This window comes from Geotrypetes seraphini, chromosome 1 (assembly GCF_902459505.1).
Source record: "Geotrypetes seraphini chromosome 1, aGeoSer1.1, whole genome shotgun sequence".
Classification (NCBI taxonomy): Eukaryota; Metazoa; Chordata; class Amphibia; order Gymnophiona; family Dermophiidae; genus Geotrypetes; species Geotrypetes seraphini.
The window spans coordinates 67093446-67111718 of record NC_047084.1 but is presented as its reverse complement, the minus strand read 5'-3'; the positions used below and the strand labels follow the sequence as shown (position 1 = coordinate 67111718).

General features: G+C 44.3%; 1 protein-coding gene across 5 annotated transcripts in view; it reads right to left on the bottom strand.

The window, feature by feature from the left end:
* CPLANE1 (ciliogenesis and planar polarity effector 1) overlaps positions 1-18273 on the bottom strand; it is a 372488-nt gene that overhangs the window by 282083 nt on the left and 72132 nt on the right. For all 5 annotated transcript variants that reach the window (XM_033932742.1, XM_033932734.1, XM_033932750.1 and 2 more), the window contains 4 exons: positions 17286-17538; positions 8892-9047; positions 5820-6577; positions 765-976 (listed from right to left, as the gene is read on the bottom strand). In XM_033932742.1, the coding sequence (XP_033788633.1) occupies positions 765-976; positions 5820-6577; positions 8892-9047; positions 17286-17538 (1379 nt within the window). The remainder of the gene's footprint in view (positions 1-764; positions 977-5819; positions 6578-8891; positions 9048-17285; positions 17539-18273) is intronic.

Here is an 18273-nt window from a genome sequence, read left to right as displayed (position 1 = left end):
AGGAATTGCAATTCCCTCACGAAGCATGCCGAGACTTGTCCTCCGGAAGTGACTTAGGGTGGCGATCTGCCACGCTGGCCATGAAAAAAGATGGGCACCACCAGTGACTTTGCACCAAAAACGGCAACAATAAATAAATAAATTCCAAAAATAAAAAATAGCAATTTGGGGTCTGGGGAGGTGGGAGACCTGAACCCTACCCTCTGAAACCCTTAAAATTTGATTTTACAGACCACCCCTGATTCTCTCATAGGAAATAATGGAGGTGCCTTGCCTGTCAGCTCTTTTCACTGCAGCTGAATGGAGGAAAAGGATTTTCTGCCTCAGAAAAGGTCCAGAAGTCAGAAGGCAAGCAAGCTCCCAGGGGGATGGACCCCGAGCCAAAACAGGATAACACATGACAGGCTGGCTTCATAGGTTCCCTAAAAGTTCTCTGTGAAGCAACAGTCCAGCTCCGTGGGACTTCTTCCTCTCCTTCAGCAAAAGACCACTGCCAGGGGTCACTGGGCACCGAAGCTACCAAAAATTGACTTGAAATTAAAAAAAAGAAGCAGAGCAGATCAGAAAGACTTCTGCATGAATCGCTTGAAGAAACTGAAACTGTAGGTGACTCTCTCTCAGTGGTACAAGAAGCACATGGTGAAAAAAGTGTTGGATTTCTTCAAGCACAGGATCGCGGCTATGGATTGGACACCCTGCCTGTAGAGTCCAGAAGGGCTGAACCAGAACTCTCAATAAATAATACTCCTTGTGATTTTACTTACCAATTACAGAGGTAAGATTTAATGTTGAATCTAGACGCTCTCCTGCAGACTGCAACACTGCCTGAATATGACATAAAAGAGGCAACACCATGGATTCTTCATGTGAGATCCTCAGTGTTGTAAATGTTTTGTCATTTTTGCATTTTGCGTGAACCAGCTTAGCCTGATACCAAACAGTTTGCCTGTGCAATAATTTCCAAAGAACTGCCAGTCTGCAAAGGAGAAATCATTATCAAGCAACTGAAATAACAGATTTCAAACTAATAGAAGAATTATATGCCATGGGATATTTTTCATATATTTACTTTCTTGAAAATTAATGTTAATGGATTAGAGAATTTTTGTTTGTTTTCCAACTACAAAAGTTTCCTCTACATAGTTGTGAAGTAGAGGACTACGCAAATCCTCTTCATTTCCTCAGGTACAAACTTATGAGTCAATGCTACAAACCAAACATGGGTAGCAAAAAATACTGCGGGAACAGTGCAGAAAAAAAACTACCCAATGCTCAAAATGCTGTACAAATTTATAAAAAAAAAAATTACAAACACAAAACTTAAACTTTTTTTACTAAATCTCGGTAGAGCTTTTTACCGCGGGCTGGCAAAGTAAATACTCCAAAGCTCATAGGAATTGAGTAAGCGTTGGAGCATTTACCTCAGCGGCCTGCAGTTTAGTAAAAGGAACACTTAGTGATTAGGATTATATACGCCTTGCGTAAAGGTGGCTTGATCATGCTTTATTTTCATAAACTTCATTGGCCTACCAAAAGTTACATGAATTCATTTTAAGCTACGTACACTGGATTTTAAATCCCTTAATGGGAATGCACCATTATATTTTGTAGAGTTATTCCCATTAAGTAATGGCATTGTGCTTTCTGGTTGCACTGCACATCCTGGCCCCGTTAAAAGTGCTCTCCATATGAGATTTACAAATTTTGGGGAGAAGCCTTGTGCTGGGGAGATAAACGAACCCTTCAGAACTGGGCTTTTGTGGGTTCCAAGGACTCCACGCATCTGTACTTTGCACCTTTGCTAAATTTGGGCTTTGGATGGGACTTTCTACCCATTTCCCAGACCCCATCAGAGAACTCCACCCCCACAAACCTAAAAGTGTGAAGGGGGAGGGCAAATACGCATGGGGCTCCCTGATATCCCAAGGGTTTTTACTCAAGGCACCAACAACCTACGCTCAAGCCTGTGAAAAATTCAGAAGGCAAGCTGGATCTCAGGAGAACAGACCCTGAGCCCTGCAATAACACACAGTATGCTTGCTCCACAGGTCCACCCGAAGGTTTGACCTGCGAGCTGCAGTCTGGTTTCTCAGAACCTGCGTCCTTTCCCAGACAGAGAACATCCAAAAATGGGACCTTACAGCATCAATGCCTCCAAAAAAGGACTTAATAAAAAGAAAAAAATAAACAGAGCATATTAGAAACACCTCTGCACAGTTCGCTTGCAGAAAGAAAAACTACAATATGGGAGGTGCTAAAAGATGTGAGTGACATACTTCTGCAAAACCCATGAACTGGGAATGGATTGAATATCTAACAAACGGACTCCTGAGTAGATGTAACAGAATTGCCTCTAGCTCCCATCGATCCATCCACGGACAGGAAATATACTTACTATATCTGAACTTAACTTCTCTTAAACTACTAAGGGCCAGATACTCTGAAATCACTGTTAAAATCCTGTGGATTGCTGTGGTGCTGGTAAATTGTCTGATTTCAAAATGATGACCAATGCTCCAAAAATCTTGAATGTAAATGAGGGTTGCAAAGGTTTGAGGAAATCCCATTTGATCAGTCATTGGAGAAAGCGACTGACGTGCAGAGCCATGAGAGGAGGCCCCAAAGCAGCCTTCTAGTGTTCATGGCAGGAGGTTGAACCAATCAGAGTCTTAGGCCCCTCCCATTGCATCCCAGGATGCGCCGGGAAGGGGAAGGCTTGCTATTTTCTCCTTTTGGTCATCTAAATAAGGTATGGGGATGGATCAGGGTAGGGATCTGGGTGGCAGAGGCAGGAGGGAGTAAGCATCCCTCCTGCCGATCTTCAAGGAGGGGTTTGGGGGGAATGAGGGGCTGGACCTTCAGTAGGAGGAAGTGGGCATCCTTTCTGCCAATTTTTTGTTTGGGGGTGGGGGAGGTTGGGGACAGACATTGTGCATATGTAACAAATGCACATCTGTGCCTATTAAAAAAAAAAGCTATTCTTCCTGCCCTGAACAGCTAAGAAGTATGCAGCTGCTTGGGAGCTCGACGCTCAGCTGTTTGGCACTTTTTTAACATTATCAGAACCTCCAGACCTGTCTGTGATTTCAGAGCATTTTGAAACGTTAAAAACCAGCATTTCATTTTATGCATCACCAAAGCATCACTCGGAGTGCTCATTAATGACCTCACTATACAATATTTGCATAGCAGAGTTGGAAGCTGCTAGGAAGCACGGAAAAGACCACAGGGAGCCATTATGTGCATTGGTAGGTAAAATTTGTTAAACTGGTTAAAACTGGTTTAGTGTCGATCGTTAAAAGCACAGTGAGTTTTGAGCATATGGGTCTAAGAAAAGTGTGAGCCAAAATGCTAAGTTGTCTTGACAGCTACTGTGAATGTGTGAAGGAGTAACTACTGGTTAAAGCAGCATGCTGAGAGCCAGATACTCGTAAACCAGTGTTCAAATCCCACTAACTCTTTGTAACCTGTGTGGGGCAAGTCACTGCAATCTCCATTGCCTTATGTCTAAATATAGCTTTTAAAGCCCCCTTATGAAAATAATTTATCTTGAACTGCATCCAAAAATAAAATAAATAAAAATACTATCATATGTAATAGATTTTAGCCCTTTATGTTCCTTTCTTAGATTTAGACCCCCTTTTATCAAGCTATGTTAGGGTTTTTTATCGCAAGCCGCTGTGATAAAAGCTCCGACGCTCACAGAATTCCTATGAGTGGAGGAAATTTTTATCGCAACGACTCAAGATACAAAACCCTAATGAAGTTTGATAAAAGGGGGCCTTAATTTCTTGTCCCATTACATTTCTCAGTCCTTCAATGTTTTGGGTTCTGTGTATATTTTAGTAATTCCCAAGCCAAATTACGACCGCCATTCTAACAAACTTGGATGGCCAGGACATTGCATACTCTGACCCAGCCTGGCCTGCTTCAAGATCTGTTGCATGCCATAGTCAAACTCTTCCTATGTCTGGATCAACAATGTTTATGAATATGCCTTAAGACGGGAGATGAAAAAGTTCAGGGACTGCATTTGACGTCACATATTTTGAGTGGCATACTACACAGTACAAGATTGGTAGTGTCAAGAAGACAGTAAGAGATCAGAAAACCTCCTTCTAGTTCTGAAGTATGTTTAAATTAAACTCCAGTCCTGAGGCCAGTTAAAATCTACATCAGTCAGCATTGCTCTAGATCAGGGGGTCTCAAAGTCCCTCCTTGAGGGCCGCAATCCAATCGGGTTTTCAGGATTTCCTCAATGAATATGCATGAGATCTATGTGCAGGCACTGCTTTCAATGCATATTCATTGGGGAAATCCTGAAAACCCGACTGGATTGCGGAGGGACTTTGAGATCCCTGCTATAGAGGAATACTAGCAGCCCAACTTTTCTCAGCAATGATAGTCTTTGACTCAAGATAGCCAGCTCAAACAAACTGTGATTTTAGCATAATAAATCATAACTGTACTTGCAATGGTTCTAATTTAATAGTGAGATTCCAACATCTAAATGCTCATTTTATTTTTGACCAATCGGAAAGTATTTTAGCTTTTGTTTTGGCTTTTTTTTTTTTTTAATTTAATCTGATTTCTATGTAACTATTTTTGCTTGACCTCCCCACACCCTTCTTTCACACAATTTCTGCATTTCTTATACTGTATATTATATAATGCGAATAGCATTTTGTTTTACATACATTTGCATTAAAATATATCTGTGCTATACTACAGAAAATTCCAGGCAACAAGTGTCATACTGAATGTGAAAAGTGGTAACTGTTACAAATAATCATAAGATTTCAATTAAAATCTTGTTCCATTTATTTACTAATACTTCAGATATACAGTAGAGGTTATCAGGGTTTATCTTCCATCTGCTTAAGTGAGAAATCTATAGTAAGAGCAGCAGGGTGAGAACCAAGGAAACTAGTGTTCAAACTCCCACAGAGAACTCATCTCGAAACTAGATTTAGAAAAGACAAGTACAGTGGAACCTTGGTTTGCGAGTAACGCGGTTTGCGAGTGTTTTGCAAGATGAGCAAAACACTCAGCAAACTTTTGTCTCACAAACCGAGCACTGCCCCGATAAACAAGAACTTACAGCTGCAGGAAGCGCCACTTCAGAGGATTCCTCTTCCGTCCGCCAGCCAGCCTTCCACATCAGGTGCCTTCCGCATGTTGGAGAGCCTCTATCTGAGCCTACGCAGCCGAGTGCTGTCTCACCTGCACGTTGCGTATAATCACGAACAACGTCAATCATCGACGTTATGCATGTCATACACAACATGCAGGTGGGACAGCACTCGGCTGCGTAAGCTCAGATAGAGGCTCTCCAACATGCAGAAGGCACCCGACATGGAAGGCTGGCCGGCGAATGGAAGAGGCATCCGTCCGAAGCGGCACTGCAGGGTTCTCCGGACATTAGAAGCATCCCCCAGAAGTGGCACTGTGGGGTTCTTCAGCGGATGACGGACGGAGGAGACGGCGCTGCAGCACCCAGCACCCGACAGGTCCAGATCCTTGGGCCACCTTTTTGGTTCTGTAACGAATCGTCTACGTTGCCACTATTTTCTATGGGGCACTTTGCTTTGATATATGAGTACTTTGGATTACGAGCATGCTTCTGGAACGAATTATGCTCATAAACCAAGGTACCACTGTAATTATATCTAAAATCCAAATCCTAAATCTAAAAATGTAAATATGCACAAAAAATAAATAGCCAGATGCTGAAGTGGGCAGAACCAGTAGCTTACAAAGAAGAAAACTTGTGATCAGCATGCACTATAGATGGTTCTAAGTTAAAATGGCAATCATACCTGTTTCCTGGCTTATGACTAAGATTTAGAGTCTGTGGAGGTAGTTTGAATAGTGAATGCACTGAGCATCTTTGGATACTGCTCTCGTCAAGCGCTTGAAGAACAGGCACCATAAGGAAATCAAGGTCCACAGTACCATTTACACCAGATGCTGAAATAATCTCAAATGGCAAACTGTATATAATGTTAAGGGAATGAAAAACCATCTTCAGTAAACAGAAGCTTTCCAAAAGTGTTCTGGAGTATAACTGTTCTTGTTGCATAAGCATCATTTTCAGAGTTTCTGATGTCAACTTTACCATGTGTCCTATAGCCTGTCTGTATGTCACATCCCAATGCAGGACCCATAAACATTGATGGAAAAGTTGGAAGACAAGTTGCACCCATGGATTGTTGTATGGCTTCTTTTTAAATAATTTTTCCTGCATTTTTGAACAGTATCTTGAAAATTGAAGGATGTAAATTAAATGAGTGAAGTACTGCACAGTATAATTCAGCAATGTATTTTTTTCTTCCGTATTTCTCAATAAGATGCCTACATCCCAAGCCATAAGAAGGTTCTGCTGAATGTTATTCAGTTCAGAAAGATCATTTTCTTTTTCTTCAACATCTGGAATGGCATGAATGGTATCAAACATGGAAGCAAATTCTAGCTTCCCTTGATCAGCTTGTCTACAGGAAGAATCAGGTTCTAAACTGAAGGAAGGGTGTAAGTTTTTTGAAAACTGTTGTTCATAATCAGATTCTTCTTCACAGTCCTAAGAAAAAAAATCAGTAAATACGGATTAAGTAACATGTCATAAAATGTTACTTAGGGCCTATTTTACAAAGCCGCGCTAGTGGCTGTGCTGTGGTAACGGCCCCAAAGCCCATAGAGATTTAAAGGGCTTCGGGACCGTTGCCATGCGGCAGCTGTTAGCGCGGCTTTGTAAAACAGGGGGGTTAGTTTTAGAATGATGTGCAATATTTGGCCTTATTCATCATGGTAGGGTTTTTTCCCATTTTTTTGTGCACCGACCACAAAGTTTGGAAAAAAGTTTAGACATTCCTAGTCGAACAGAAATCTACACAACCACCTTATGATACCACAGATATGGATTTGTTTGAAATGACATGGGAAATGCTGTCAACATTTTTGTTGTTTCTGTCCCCAAATAATGAAAAACAAAGGGAAATTTTGGACTTTTTTGTATGGCATTAATAGTGCATGCTCTTTCAGAAAAAGGACACCCTCTACATAAAAAGTGTGTACTTTTTCTAAAACAGCATATGCTCTTTCAGAAAGAGATAATGAGATCACTCCCATAATGAAAAACACCAAACATAACAAAACTTTCCATAGGGAACATCTGAAAGTGGAGCTTCACTAAGTGTGGATTTGATGTTTTCTGGAGAAGGATGTTTACTCCTGTCTGATTCATAATGCTTCCTTAAGAACTCCCTCCTCAGTTCCATAACCACTGGATGAAGTAATGAGGGCATTTTTAATCTTCTTTCTTTTGAATGACTCAGACTTGTATGAGATAGATCTCATTTATTTTGACTGTTCAACATCCAAGCGCTTATCTTGGTGCTGCTTTACACTGTTGGAAGTTTATTTGTTACAGCTGCTATAGTCCATATTAGTGTCCTGATTTGATCCTGGGTTCTTTTGCTTAATACCTGGTTCAAATTGGCACAAGAAATCTCTATCAGTAGTCTTGAAGTATTTTTGCCAGGAGTCAGTCTCCTTATATGGAAACCTGACCCCAAGCAGAATATCAGAAGACTGCCATTAGGAATGACAGTACCAGCAAGGGTAGGAGTGACTGGGGATCACTCGTGTCTAACCCCAATAGAGACTACTGAAGGTAGGGCGGGGAAGGGAGGGGGCTTGATTGGGAGTTGGGAGAGGGCAGCTCCTTTAAGATGAAACCTGAGAGCATCAAGCTGCAGCTTTGATGTCCAACATTCCCAGGATGGAAAAATAACCTGTTTTTTTGCTGAGGTTATTTCTGTGAAATGCAAAAAATCACTCTTGTACTGCTTATAAACGTACTATATTAGTAATTCATAGCTTGTTACTAAATTTTACGCTCAGAATCATGGAGGCAAGAACTGGGGAAAACCCCCAATGCTGTTGCCTCACCGCCCAATCATCGCGTATATGAAAAGTAAACAAAATTTTCAAATATGTAAACTTATAACATGCCACTAGGGCTAAGCTTGTGTACGTTTAGTTGGAAAAGAACTGCAAACTTATCTTACAACTTGCAGGTTCCGACGTGCCACGTTTCGTTCCTGCTTCAGCCAACGATGATTTACAACACATATCTGATAACGGGTGAGCGTGATTCAAAAGGTGGACTAGACCTCACAAAATTAACTTCCTCAGAGGAAGATAAGTTTGCAGTTCTTTTCCAACTAAACGTACACAAGCTTAGCCCTAGTGGCATGTTATAAGTTTACATATTTGAAAATTTTGTTTACTTTTCATATACGCGATGATTGGGCGGTGAGGCAACAGCATTGGGGGTTTTCCCCAGTTCTTGCCTCCATGATTCTGAGCGTAAAATTTAGTAACAAGCTATGAATTACTAATATAGCACGTTTATAAGCAGTACAAGAGTGATTTTTTGCATTTCACATATTCCCCTTCATCACTCGACTTGTGAATAACTCAAGTGTATTGCCCCTATTCTTGTGTATTTGAGGTTATTTTTCTAGCTATACCATGGCTTGTGCAAACCGCAGTATAGAATTTGAATGCTTGTATCTCATTATTATGTAACCTGTGGCAACATTGAATATCTGGTGTTATGGTAATATAACTTGCATTAGTGGCATTGAACATATTAAGGGACAAATAATGCATATTATAACAGTTATGCAGCTTGATAACTACTCACCTCAGTATCGTAATCAGTTACAAAAAAAAATCTGTCAGAAGTTCCCTTTAAAAAGCATGTTTTGAATAGCCACCTAAAGACCAGTTTGTTCCAGATAGCCAAATTGATATTAGAAAGCTTCCTCCCCCACCAATTCAGCAGTTCTCTTATTCCTACAAATGTAAATAATAATAATAATAAGTACCTGAAAACCTTCTATTTCATCCTGTTTGCCTGCTTCTTTTGCCCCTTGAAGAAATCTTGGAAGTGTGGAGTGTGTAGCATTTTGGTTTCTGTGATCTTTTAACAAGCCGTTTTTTAAGGAAGGCAAAGGTTGCAGTTTTAACTGTCTATCTTTAGGCTGCAAGAGAGTTAAGGTAGCAAATAGAAAATAAAGAGAAAAAGGCAGTGTTTTATCATTCTTCCATTCCATCCATATCTCCACAAAGAACTTCTATAATTGTGGATGGATAGCTATAAAAGCATAACAGAAGTCATCTCAAAGGTTACACATCTATGCTAACTTCAAGCCAAAAGATACAAATGATAATTCTGATTCCATTCCATCTTTGCAATGTATCCAAACTCACTGTTACTTCATTTATTTTTACTGTGTTCTTAGCACATTAATATTTTTTTCTTGGGAAAATGTCACTCAATCTAGACTACTACAGTCATTTTAGAATTTATAACATGTTCTACTATTTCAACATCAAAGAACAATTTTGAACAATAGGGCATGTTGTCACTATCTGTAACAAAAATTACAATTTAATAGAATATGTTTTTGGAGGGAGGGAAGTAAGGGAAAAGGTACTTGTATACTGATCTTTTGTCACTTTGCCATTTCAAAGCTGACATTCAAAGTGGTGGGCACTAGAGAATTAAGTGACTTGCCCAGGGTCACAAGGAGCAGCACCAGGATTTGATCTCACAACCTCTGGATGCAGAAGCATTAGCTCAACCAGTGAGCCACAGCCAAATGATGGCTGCCCATTTTAGGTCCCTTTCATAACTAAAAACCTGGTAAAGCAGGATCAGAAAAATAAATAAATAAACAAGTATATATCAAGTGAACTGGTTGCATTACCTGGTACCTGCTCCTTGGTTTTTTTTTAATACTTTTTATTCAAAGATCCAAAGTGTAGGATACAGTACCAACCAACAAGTGATAGCAGATTGAAAGATTTGTAAACAACAGAGGTACTCAATCAATACTGAAGAGAGGAAGACAGTAAGGCTTGGATTCTGTATAGGATGCCTGGTCTCAGAAGCCTAAAAAGAACCCGATTCTAATCTAATCTAATCTTTGATTTTTTTTTATACCATTTCATCTCAACAGGAGGGCTCAACTCAGTTAACAAAATATTAAAAAAAATTATACAGGAGATTAGAACAGAAATTATATATTTTAGGCCAGAATTTTATCTTTTATGATTGATTATTTGAAAAAGAAGGATCATTAGTAAATTTCTGAAATAAACCGACATTCATGTTATAGATGCCAGTTAAAGAATTGGGTTGCCGCTGAACTTATCGCGGCAAGGGATCACCCTGCCATGATAAGTTTAGCAGCAACCTGTTCCCACCCCCTCCTGACAGAACCCCCCCCCCCCCATAGATTGCGCACCTGCCCAGCACCTGCCCCCCCGTTGATTGCCGGCAGGAGCAATGCTCAATCCCTCTTGCCGGAACTCCCCCACCCCCCTGTAGATCGCCAGCAGGAGGGATGTCAAATCCCTCCAGCCAGAAATCCCTCACCATAGATCAACCAGCCCAGACTCCCCCTCCACCCGGTGGGGGGGGGAGAATTCCGGCAGGAGGGGTTGGGCCATAGAGCAATGTTACTTACCGTAACAGTTGTTATCCAGGGACAGCAGGCAGCTATTCTCACTAGTGGGTGATGTCATCCAACGGAGCCCCGATGCGGACATCTCACAAGCATACTTGCTTGTAGAAACTTTTAGAAGTTTTGAGTTGCCCACACCGTGCATGCGCGAATGCCTTCCCGCCCGATGCACCGGGCGTGTCTCCTCAGTTCAGATAGCTAGCAGAGAAGCCAACCCAGGGGAGGTGGGTGGGATGTGAGAATAGCTGCCTGCTGTCACTGGATAACAACTGTTATGGTAAGTAACATTGCTTTATCCCAGGACAAGCAGGCAGGTATTCTCACTAGTGGGTGACCTCCAAGCAAACCACAATGGGATGGAGGGAGAGTTGGCAACTTAGGAGAATAAATTCTGTAACACTGTTTGGCCAAACTGTCCATCCCGTCTGGAGAAAGTATCCAGATAATAGTGTGGAGGTGAAGATATGAACCAAGGACCAAGTGGCAGCTTTACAAATCTCCTCAATCGGAGTCGATCTGAGGAAAGCTACAGAGGCTGCCATTGCTCTGACCTTATGGGCTGTGATTTTACTGTGAAGTGGTAATCCAGCCTGGGCATAGCAGAAAGAGATACAAGCCGCCATCCAGTTGGAGATGGTGCGCTTAGAGATAGGGCGTCCCAACTTGTTCGGATCAAAGGAGATGAAAAGTTGAGGAGCAGTTCTGTGAGGCTTGGTGCGTTCCAGGTAGAAAGCCAAAGCACGTTTACAGTCCAGAGTGTGAAGAGATGATTCTCCAGGATGAGAATGAGGCTTTGGAAAAAACACAGGAAGAACAATGGATTGATTCAGATGAAATTCCGAGACCACCTTGGGGAGGAATTTGGGATGAGTGCAAAGGACCACATTGTCATGATGAAACACTGTAAAGGGCGGATCCGCAACCAATGCTTGAAGTTCACTCACTCGACGAGCAGAAGTGAGGCCAATGAGAAGCACCAGTTTCCAAGTGAGAAATTTCAGAGGAGCCTTGTTAAGAGGTTCAAATGGAGGTTTCATAAGTTGAGAAAGAACAACATTGATGTCCCAAACCACTGGAGGCGGTTTGAGGGGAGGATTGACATGGAAAAGACCTTTCATGAATCTGGAAACCACAGGATGTGCAGAAAGAGGTTTCCCCTGAAGAGGCTGGTGGAAAGCAGCAATGGCACTAAGATGGACTCTGATCAATGTAGACTTGAGACCAGAACGAGACAGGTGCAAAAGGTAGTCCAAAACAGACGACAAGGAGGCATGTTGAGGTTCCTTGTGATGAGAAAAATACCAAGTAGAGAATCTAGTCCATTTCTGGGAATAGCATAGTCTAGTAGCAGGCTTCCTTGAAGCTTCCAAAACATCCCGCACAGCTGGTGAAAACTGAAGGGAAGTTACGCTGAGAGGAACCAAGCTGTCAGGTGTAACGACTGCAGGTTGGGATGAAGCAGAGATCCCTGATGCTGCGTAAGCAGAGATGGAAACACTGGTAGTAGGAAGGGCTCCCTGCTGCTGAGTTGCAGAAGAAGGGAGTACCAATGTTGCCTGGGCCACCGAGGAGCAATCAGAATCATGGTGGCCCGGTCGGACTTGAGCTTGACCAGAGTCTTTTGAAAGAGAGGAAACGCATACAGAAAGAGATTCCCCCAGTCCAGAAGAAAAGCATCTGCCTCGAGACGATGAGGAGTGTAGATCCTGGAGCAGAACTGAGGCAGTTTGAAGTTGTGGGGAGCTGCAAAGAGGTCTATCTGAGGCGTTCCCCACAGGGAGAAGATTTGATGAAGGGGCGTGGAGTGGAGAGTCCACTCGTGAGGCTGTAGAAGACGACTCAAGTTGTCCGCCAAGGTATTGTCTGCCCCCTGAATGTTGACAGCTTTGAGGAAGGCGTTGTGGCGAATCGTCCAATCCCAAACTTTCAGAGCTTCATGACAGAGGGAGGCCGATCCTGTGCCTCCCTGTTTGTTGACATAATACATGGCGACCTGATGGTCCGTATGAATGAGGACCACCATGTCGTGAAGTAGATGCTGAAAAGCAGTGAGAGCATTGAAAATCGCCCTGAGTTCCAGGAGATTGATATGGCACAGACGATCCGCACTCGTCCAAAAGCCCTGGGTGCGGAGCCCGTCCAGATGAGCCCACCAAGCATAGGTCAAGGAGTCGGTCGTGAGGACCTTCTGATGGGTAGGCATGTAAAACAGCAAACCTCTGGAAAGATTGGAAGAGAGCATCCACCAGCGAAGCGACTGCAGCAGAGCAGGAGTGACCTGAATGTGACGAGTCAGAGGGTCGGAGATCTGTGACCATTGAGAAGCTAGGGTCCACTGAGGAATCTGCAGGTAAAGTCTGGCAAAAGAAGTCACGTGAACTGTAGAGGCCATGTGACCCAGGAGCACCATCATGTGTCTCGCCGAGATGGACGGGTGAGAAGAGACCAAGTGACAAAGATGAAGAAGAGCCACCAGGCGCTGAGGAGGAAGGAACGCTCTGAGTTGAATAGTATCCGGAACAGCTCCAATGAAGGGGAGAGTCTGTGAAGGTTGAAGATGGGATTTGGGAAAGTTGATCTCGAATCCCAGACTCTGTAGAAACCAGATTGTCCTCTGAGTGGCCCGGACGGCCCCCTGAGACATGGAATCCTTGATGAGCCAGTCGTCGAGGTAGGGAAACACCTGCAGACCATGGTTCCGGAGTGCTGCGGCCACCACAACCAGGCACTTGGTGAAGAATCTGGGAGACGAAGCTAGGCCGAAAGGAAGCACTCTGTACTGAAGATGTCCCACCCGAAATCTGAGGTACTGACGGGAGGCCGGATGGATGGGAATATGAGTGTAGGCCTCCTTGAGATCCAGGGAGCATAACCAGTCGTTCCGCTCGAGGAGGGGGTAGAGAGAAGCCAGGGTCAACATGCGAAACTTCTCCCTGACCAGGCATTTGTTCAGCACCCTGAGGTCCAAAATAGGACGCAGGTCGCCCGTCTTCTTCGGAACAAGGAAGTACCGGGAGTAAAAACCCCTGTTCCTTTGGTCCACAGGGACTGGCTCGACAGCACGAAGCCGGAACAAAGCCTGAGCTTCCTGAAGAAGAAGGGCGGTCTGGGTTAAGTTGGAAGGATACTCTCTTGGAGGATGTTCCAGAGAAACATGATGGAACTGAAGAGAGTATCCCTCTCTTACCATGGAAAGGACCCAGAGGTTGGTGGTAATAGTCGTCCATCGATGGTAAAAATGATGGAGACGATCTCCGATGGGAAAAAGTGGGGAGGGCAGAACGATGGAAGTTATGCTCCCTACGAGACAGTCAAAAAGGCTGGGGAGCCTTGGGAACAGCAGAAGGTTGAGGCTTTTGTTGGGGGCTTCTGCTGATGCTGCCTCTTCACTGGGGGCCGAATGGCGGGGGCCTGCTTCGGCGGGTAGCGCCGCTGATAAATCATAGGAGGACAAGCCGGATGAGAGATGGCAGGCTTGGGCTTCTGGCGGAGGATAGACTGAAAAGACTTTTCATGTTTGGATAACTTCTCCGTAGCCGCCTCGATGGACTCGTCGAACAGGTCCGCCCCCGCACAAGGAACGTTCGCCAATCTGTCCTGGAGATTCAGGTCCATATCGATGGTGCGAAGCCACGCCAAGCGCCTCATGGCCACCGAACAGGCTGCCGCTCTGGCCGAGAGCTCGAAAGCGTCGTAAGACGATTGCATCATCTGCAGGCGGAGCTGGGACAACGATGCCAGTACCTCAGAGTACTCAAAGCGAGCCTGAGAGTCCAGATAGGGTAAAAACTTTTGCATGATGGAGAGGAAAAACTCGAAGTAGGTGGCAAAATGAAAGCTATAATTGAGGACTCAAGAAGCCATCATCGAGTTCTGATAGATGCGCCTGCCAAATCTGTCCATGGTTTTGCCCTCCCGGCCAGGAGGGGTGGAAGCATAGACCTGGGAGGGGTGAGACCGCTTCAGAGAAGATTCAACCAAGAGAGACTGGTGCGAGAGCTGTGCCCCATCGAAGCCCTTATGGTGCACCGTGCGGTAGCGAGCATCCAACTTCCCCGGAACCGCCGGGATGGAATAAGGTGTCTCAAAGCACCTCATGAAAGCTTGTGCAGAGGCAGGCGCAGAGACTCAGCAGGAGGTTGAGGAAGATGCATCGTCTCCAGATACTCCTTCGAGAACTTGGAACCCGAATCCAGGGTGATATCCAGATCCACCGTCATCTGCCTCAGGAAGGACGAGAAGGACAACTGGTCCGCCAGAGCCGGGCCATGAGGCGGGCTCGAAGATGATGAGGCGGCCTGGTCCGCCGATGTCGAGGACCGGCACGGAGAGAACGAACCCCCGCAGTCTTCAAGTTCTGGCATGTGAGGAGGGGGGCGAGTATTCTGGAGAAAACTCCCGGAAAGGTTGCTTCCGACGAGGCGAGGCGTGTCTCGATGAATGCCTCGAGGAGTGCCTCGATCGACGACTGGAGCTGTGTCTAGAAGCAGGCCTCGAGCGACGAGGGAGCGACGCCCAGACGAGGCAGCTACCGAGTAGATGGGACTGGAGGCCTTGGATCAAAGTATCAGCGGCTGAGACGAGGTCCCCCGAGGCGCTCCCCAAGGTTCGAGGCCCGGCATCGCCGAGGAAGGGTCCGGACCAGGCAAGCCATGGAATGAGGGTATCGGCTCCAAAGGTGGCATGGGCAAAGACTCTGCTCCCTGCGAGACATGCCCCGAAGCCAGACCAGACACTCGCCGAGACTCTGCTCCCAGCAATGAGAGTGTGCGCCGAGGTGGCGCGACCTCGCGGGAGCAATGAGAGTGTGCCCAGGCTGGATCTTGGAGAGAAGCATCAGCCCAATTTTGGTAAAGAGCTCGACAAACTGCTGCTCCATCAAGGCATGAAACGACGCCGGCAAAGAGGGATCCACATCAGAAATGGGACCTCCTGCACGGACGTCGGTCAGTCGGCCACCAGGGGGCTTGGATTTGGAGGCCTTGGGCACCTTAAGTACCACTGGAGGGATAGGAGGCTGCGCTATCTGACCTGAAGAGACATCGGAAGGCACCGCAGCCTGCGTCGAGGTTGAAGCCGGCACGAACGAGGCAAGCTTGAGCAGACTCGAGGCCGAAGGTGTAGAATCGGAAGTCGAAGGTGTGGCGCCCTGGGAAGAGGGCCACACCGGGGACGCCTCCATGCCAAACAGCGACTCCCACAAAATACAGCGACGCTTAAACGCACGTGCTGTGAGCGTGGAGCAAGGCCGGCACGATTTCGGAAGATGTTGAGGCCCGAGACACTGAAGACAGCGTCGATGCGGGTCCGTCAACGAAATCGCGCGCTGGCACTTGACACACTTTTTAAAACCGGTAACAGGCCGGGACATAGGCCGAAAAAGCTCTGCCGTAAGGTCGAAGCTGCGGGGCCGCGGCCACGCAACCTGCCCGGTTGAACGTTCGAACAAAATATATATATATATATTTTTTTGGAAAACAACAAAACGCAACGTGAGCCAACAGGAATGAGCACAAAGAACCCAAACCCGCGGGCACAGAAGGCACAAAAAAGGAACTTCGCGCAGAGAGTTCAAAGGCAAACTTCTCAGCTCCGCGGAAGAGAAAGAACTGAGGAGACACGCCCGGTACATCGGGCAGGAAGGCACTCGCGCATGCGCGGTGTGGGCAACTCGAAACTTCTAAAAGTTTCTACAAGCAAGTATGCTTGTGAGATGTCCGCATTGGGGCTCCATTGGATGATGTCACCCACTAGTGAGAATACCTGCCTGCTTGTCCTGGGATAACTATAGCCACAGCATTTGTGGTTTCTTTAGGAAACATTTTAATCCCTAATTATAAGTCATGGTGAATGCTAATATGGAAAACAACAAACTATCTAAAAAAGCATAACAACTTTAAATCCAAGTACAATTAAAATGATTGAGGTGATCAACCATCAAATTGGGATGAATTGATACCAGGCGCCAGTTGAATTAGAAAGCAGTGGGTTAGGGTTGGGGGGGATTGGTCTATATTATGTTATATATAGAATGAAGGACTGATCATGGACTGGTTATTTTCATGGAGTGAAGTTATAAGAGTTCAAGCTCTACTTATTGAATTTGGTTTCTACTTGTCTATTTCTGGTGTGTTGTATTTCTTTTTCTTGTCCTTCAATAAAAACAGTTAAATATTTAAAAAAAAAACCACTTTGACAGTTAAGATGACACTACATGTGAAGGTTAAACTTTACAACAGAACATCTAAGCAGGAAAGGCCCTTAGGTGCACATGTTGCACCTTTTTTTTTTTTATAAAGGCAAATTATGCACCTATATATCTTTATAAAAACTACTGAGAACATAGGAGTACATATTTACACTGGTTTGACCCAACTGCGGCAATTCTTATGTTCTTACACCTGCTCGGATAAAGAAATAATTGTGTGAACATGCTGGTAACAATAGGCACATAAGAGAAACACAAGTGTTAATCCTACTCCTCTTCCATCCGCATACTTATTGCGCAGAATGAACCACTATGACTTTACTGCACTTAGGGCTCCTTTTACAAAGGTGCGCTAGCTGAAAAATTACCGCCTTTGTAAAAGGAGCCCTTAGTTTTTTAGATGTGTATGCATTAGGAAATGTTTTAAAACTCTACCTGAATGTATAAATGCTATACTACACATTGTAGTCCTTTAGAAAATTACCCTCCCCCCAACATACTTATTAATTGTGGTGTATTACTACACTTAAGAACAACAATACCTTGGAAACTGAGAAAATCCGAGAGATATTTTCAAGTCTATGGTGTGAATCTAGGAGAAGTGATCTCATATATAATGCGGGTGAAAGATTATCCAGGAACCGAAGTGCAGTGATCATATAGCCATCTGAGACAATGAGATAAGGTAACCGTGGGTGTGCTACTACAGAGAATCTTTGTCTAAATGCATCCATGTCAGATGATGATGAACCAAGGCAATTAGAATCGGATGACTCAAACATAGACTGATATGGTCTAGGAAAAAACAATGATACATGATCAGAATTAGAAAGGAAATATAACATGCCAAATAAAGAAATTTTTTCAAAAAAATCAAAGTAATAATTTTCAGAAACATTACATGCTTTCATTTTTCCAGATTATTGACCACCCCCCCAAATATAGGACATGTTAAGATAGAAACATAGAAATATGACGGCAGATAAAGGGCAAATGGCCCATCTAGTCTGCCATCTGCAGTAACCATTATCTCTTTCTCTCTTTCTCTCTATAGAAACATAAATGCTAAAGTAACAATTTATTTATTTATTTTTTTTTTATTTATTCAATTTTTTCTATACCGTTCTCCCAGGGGAGCATTTATTCAGGTACTCAAGCATTTTTCCCTGTCTGTCCCAGCAGGCTCACAATCTATCTAATGTACAGGTGGTCCCCGGGTTAAGAACGAGTTCCGTTTTTTAAATCGTTCTTAAGTTGAATTTGTATGTAACTCAGATCCTAGTATTCTTCCCACCTTCTCCATCTCCTTGAGGCCCCTCTTGCATTCCTTTCCATCCATCCCACTGTTCTCTCTCCACTATTACATCCAACATTACTCCCTCTCATCTCTCTCTTCCTCATGCATCTCTACCTCATTCTTCTCCCATTACCATGCCCAGTAATTCTCTCTCCCTCGCTATGCCTAGCAATTATCCTCTTTCTTCATTTCCCCATGTGCACAATCTCTCTTTCCCCCTCTAAGACACCCAT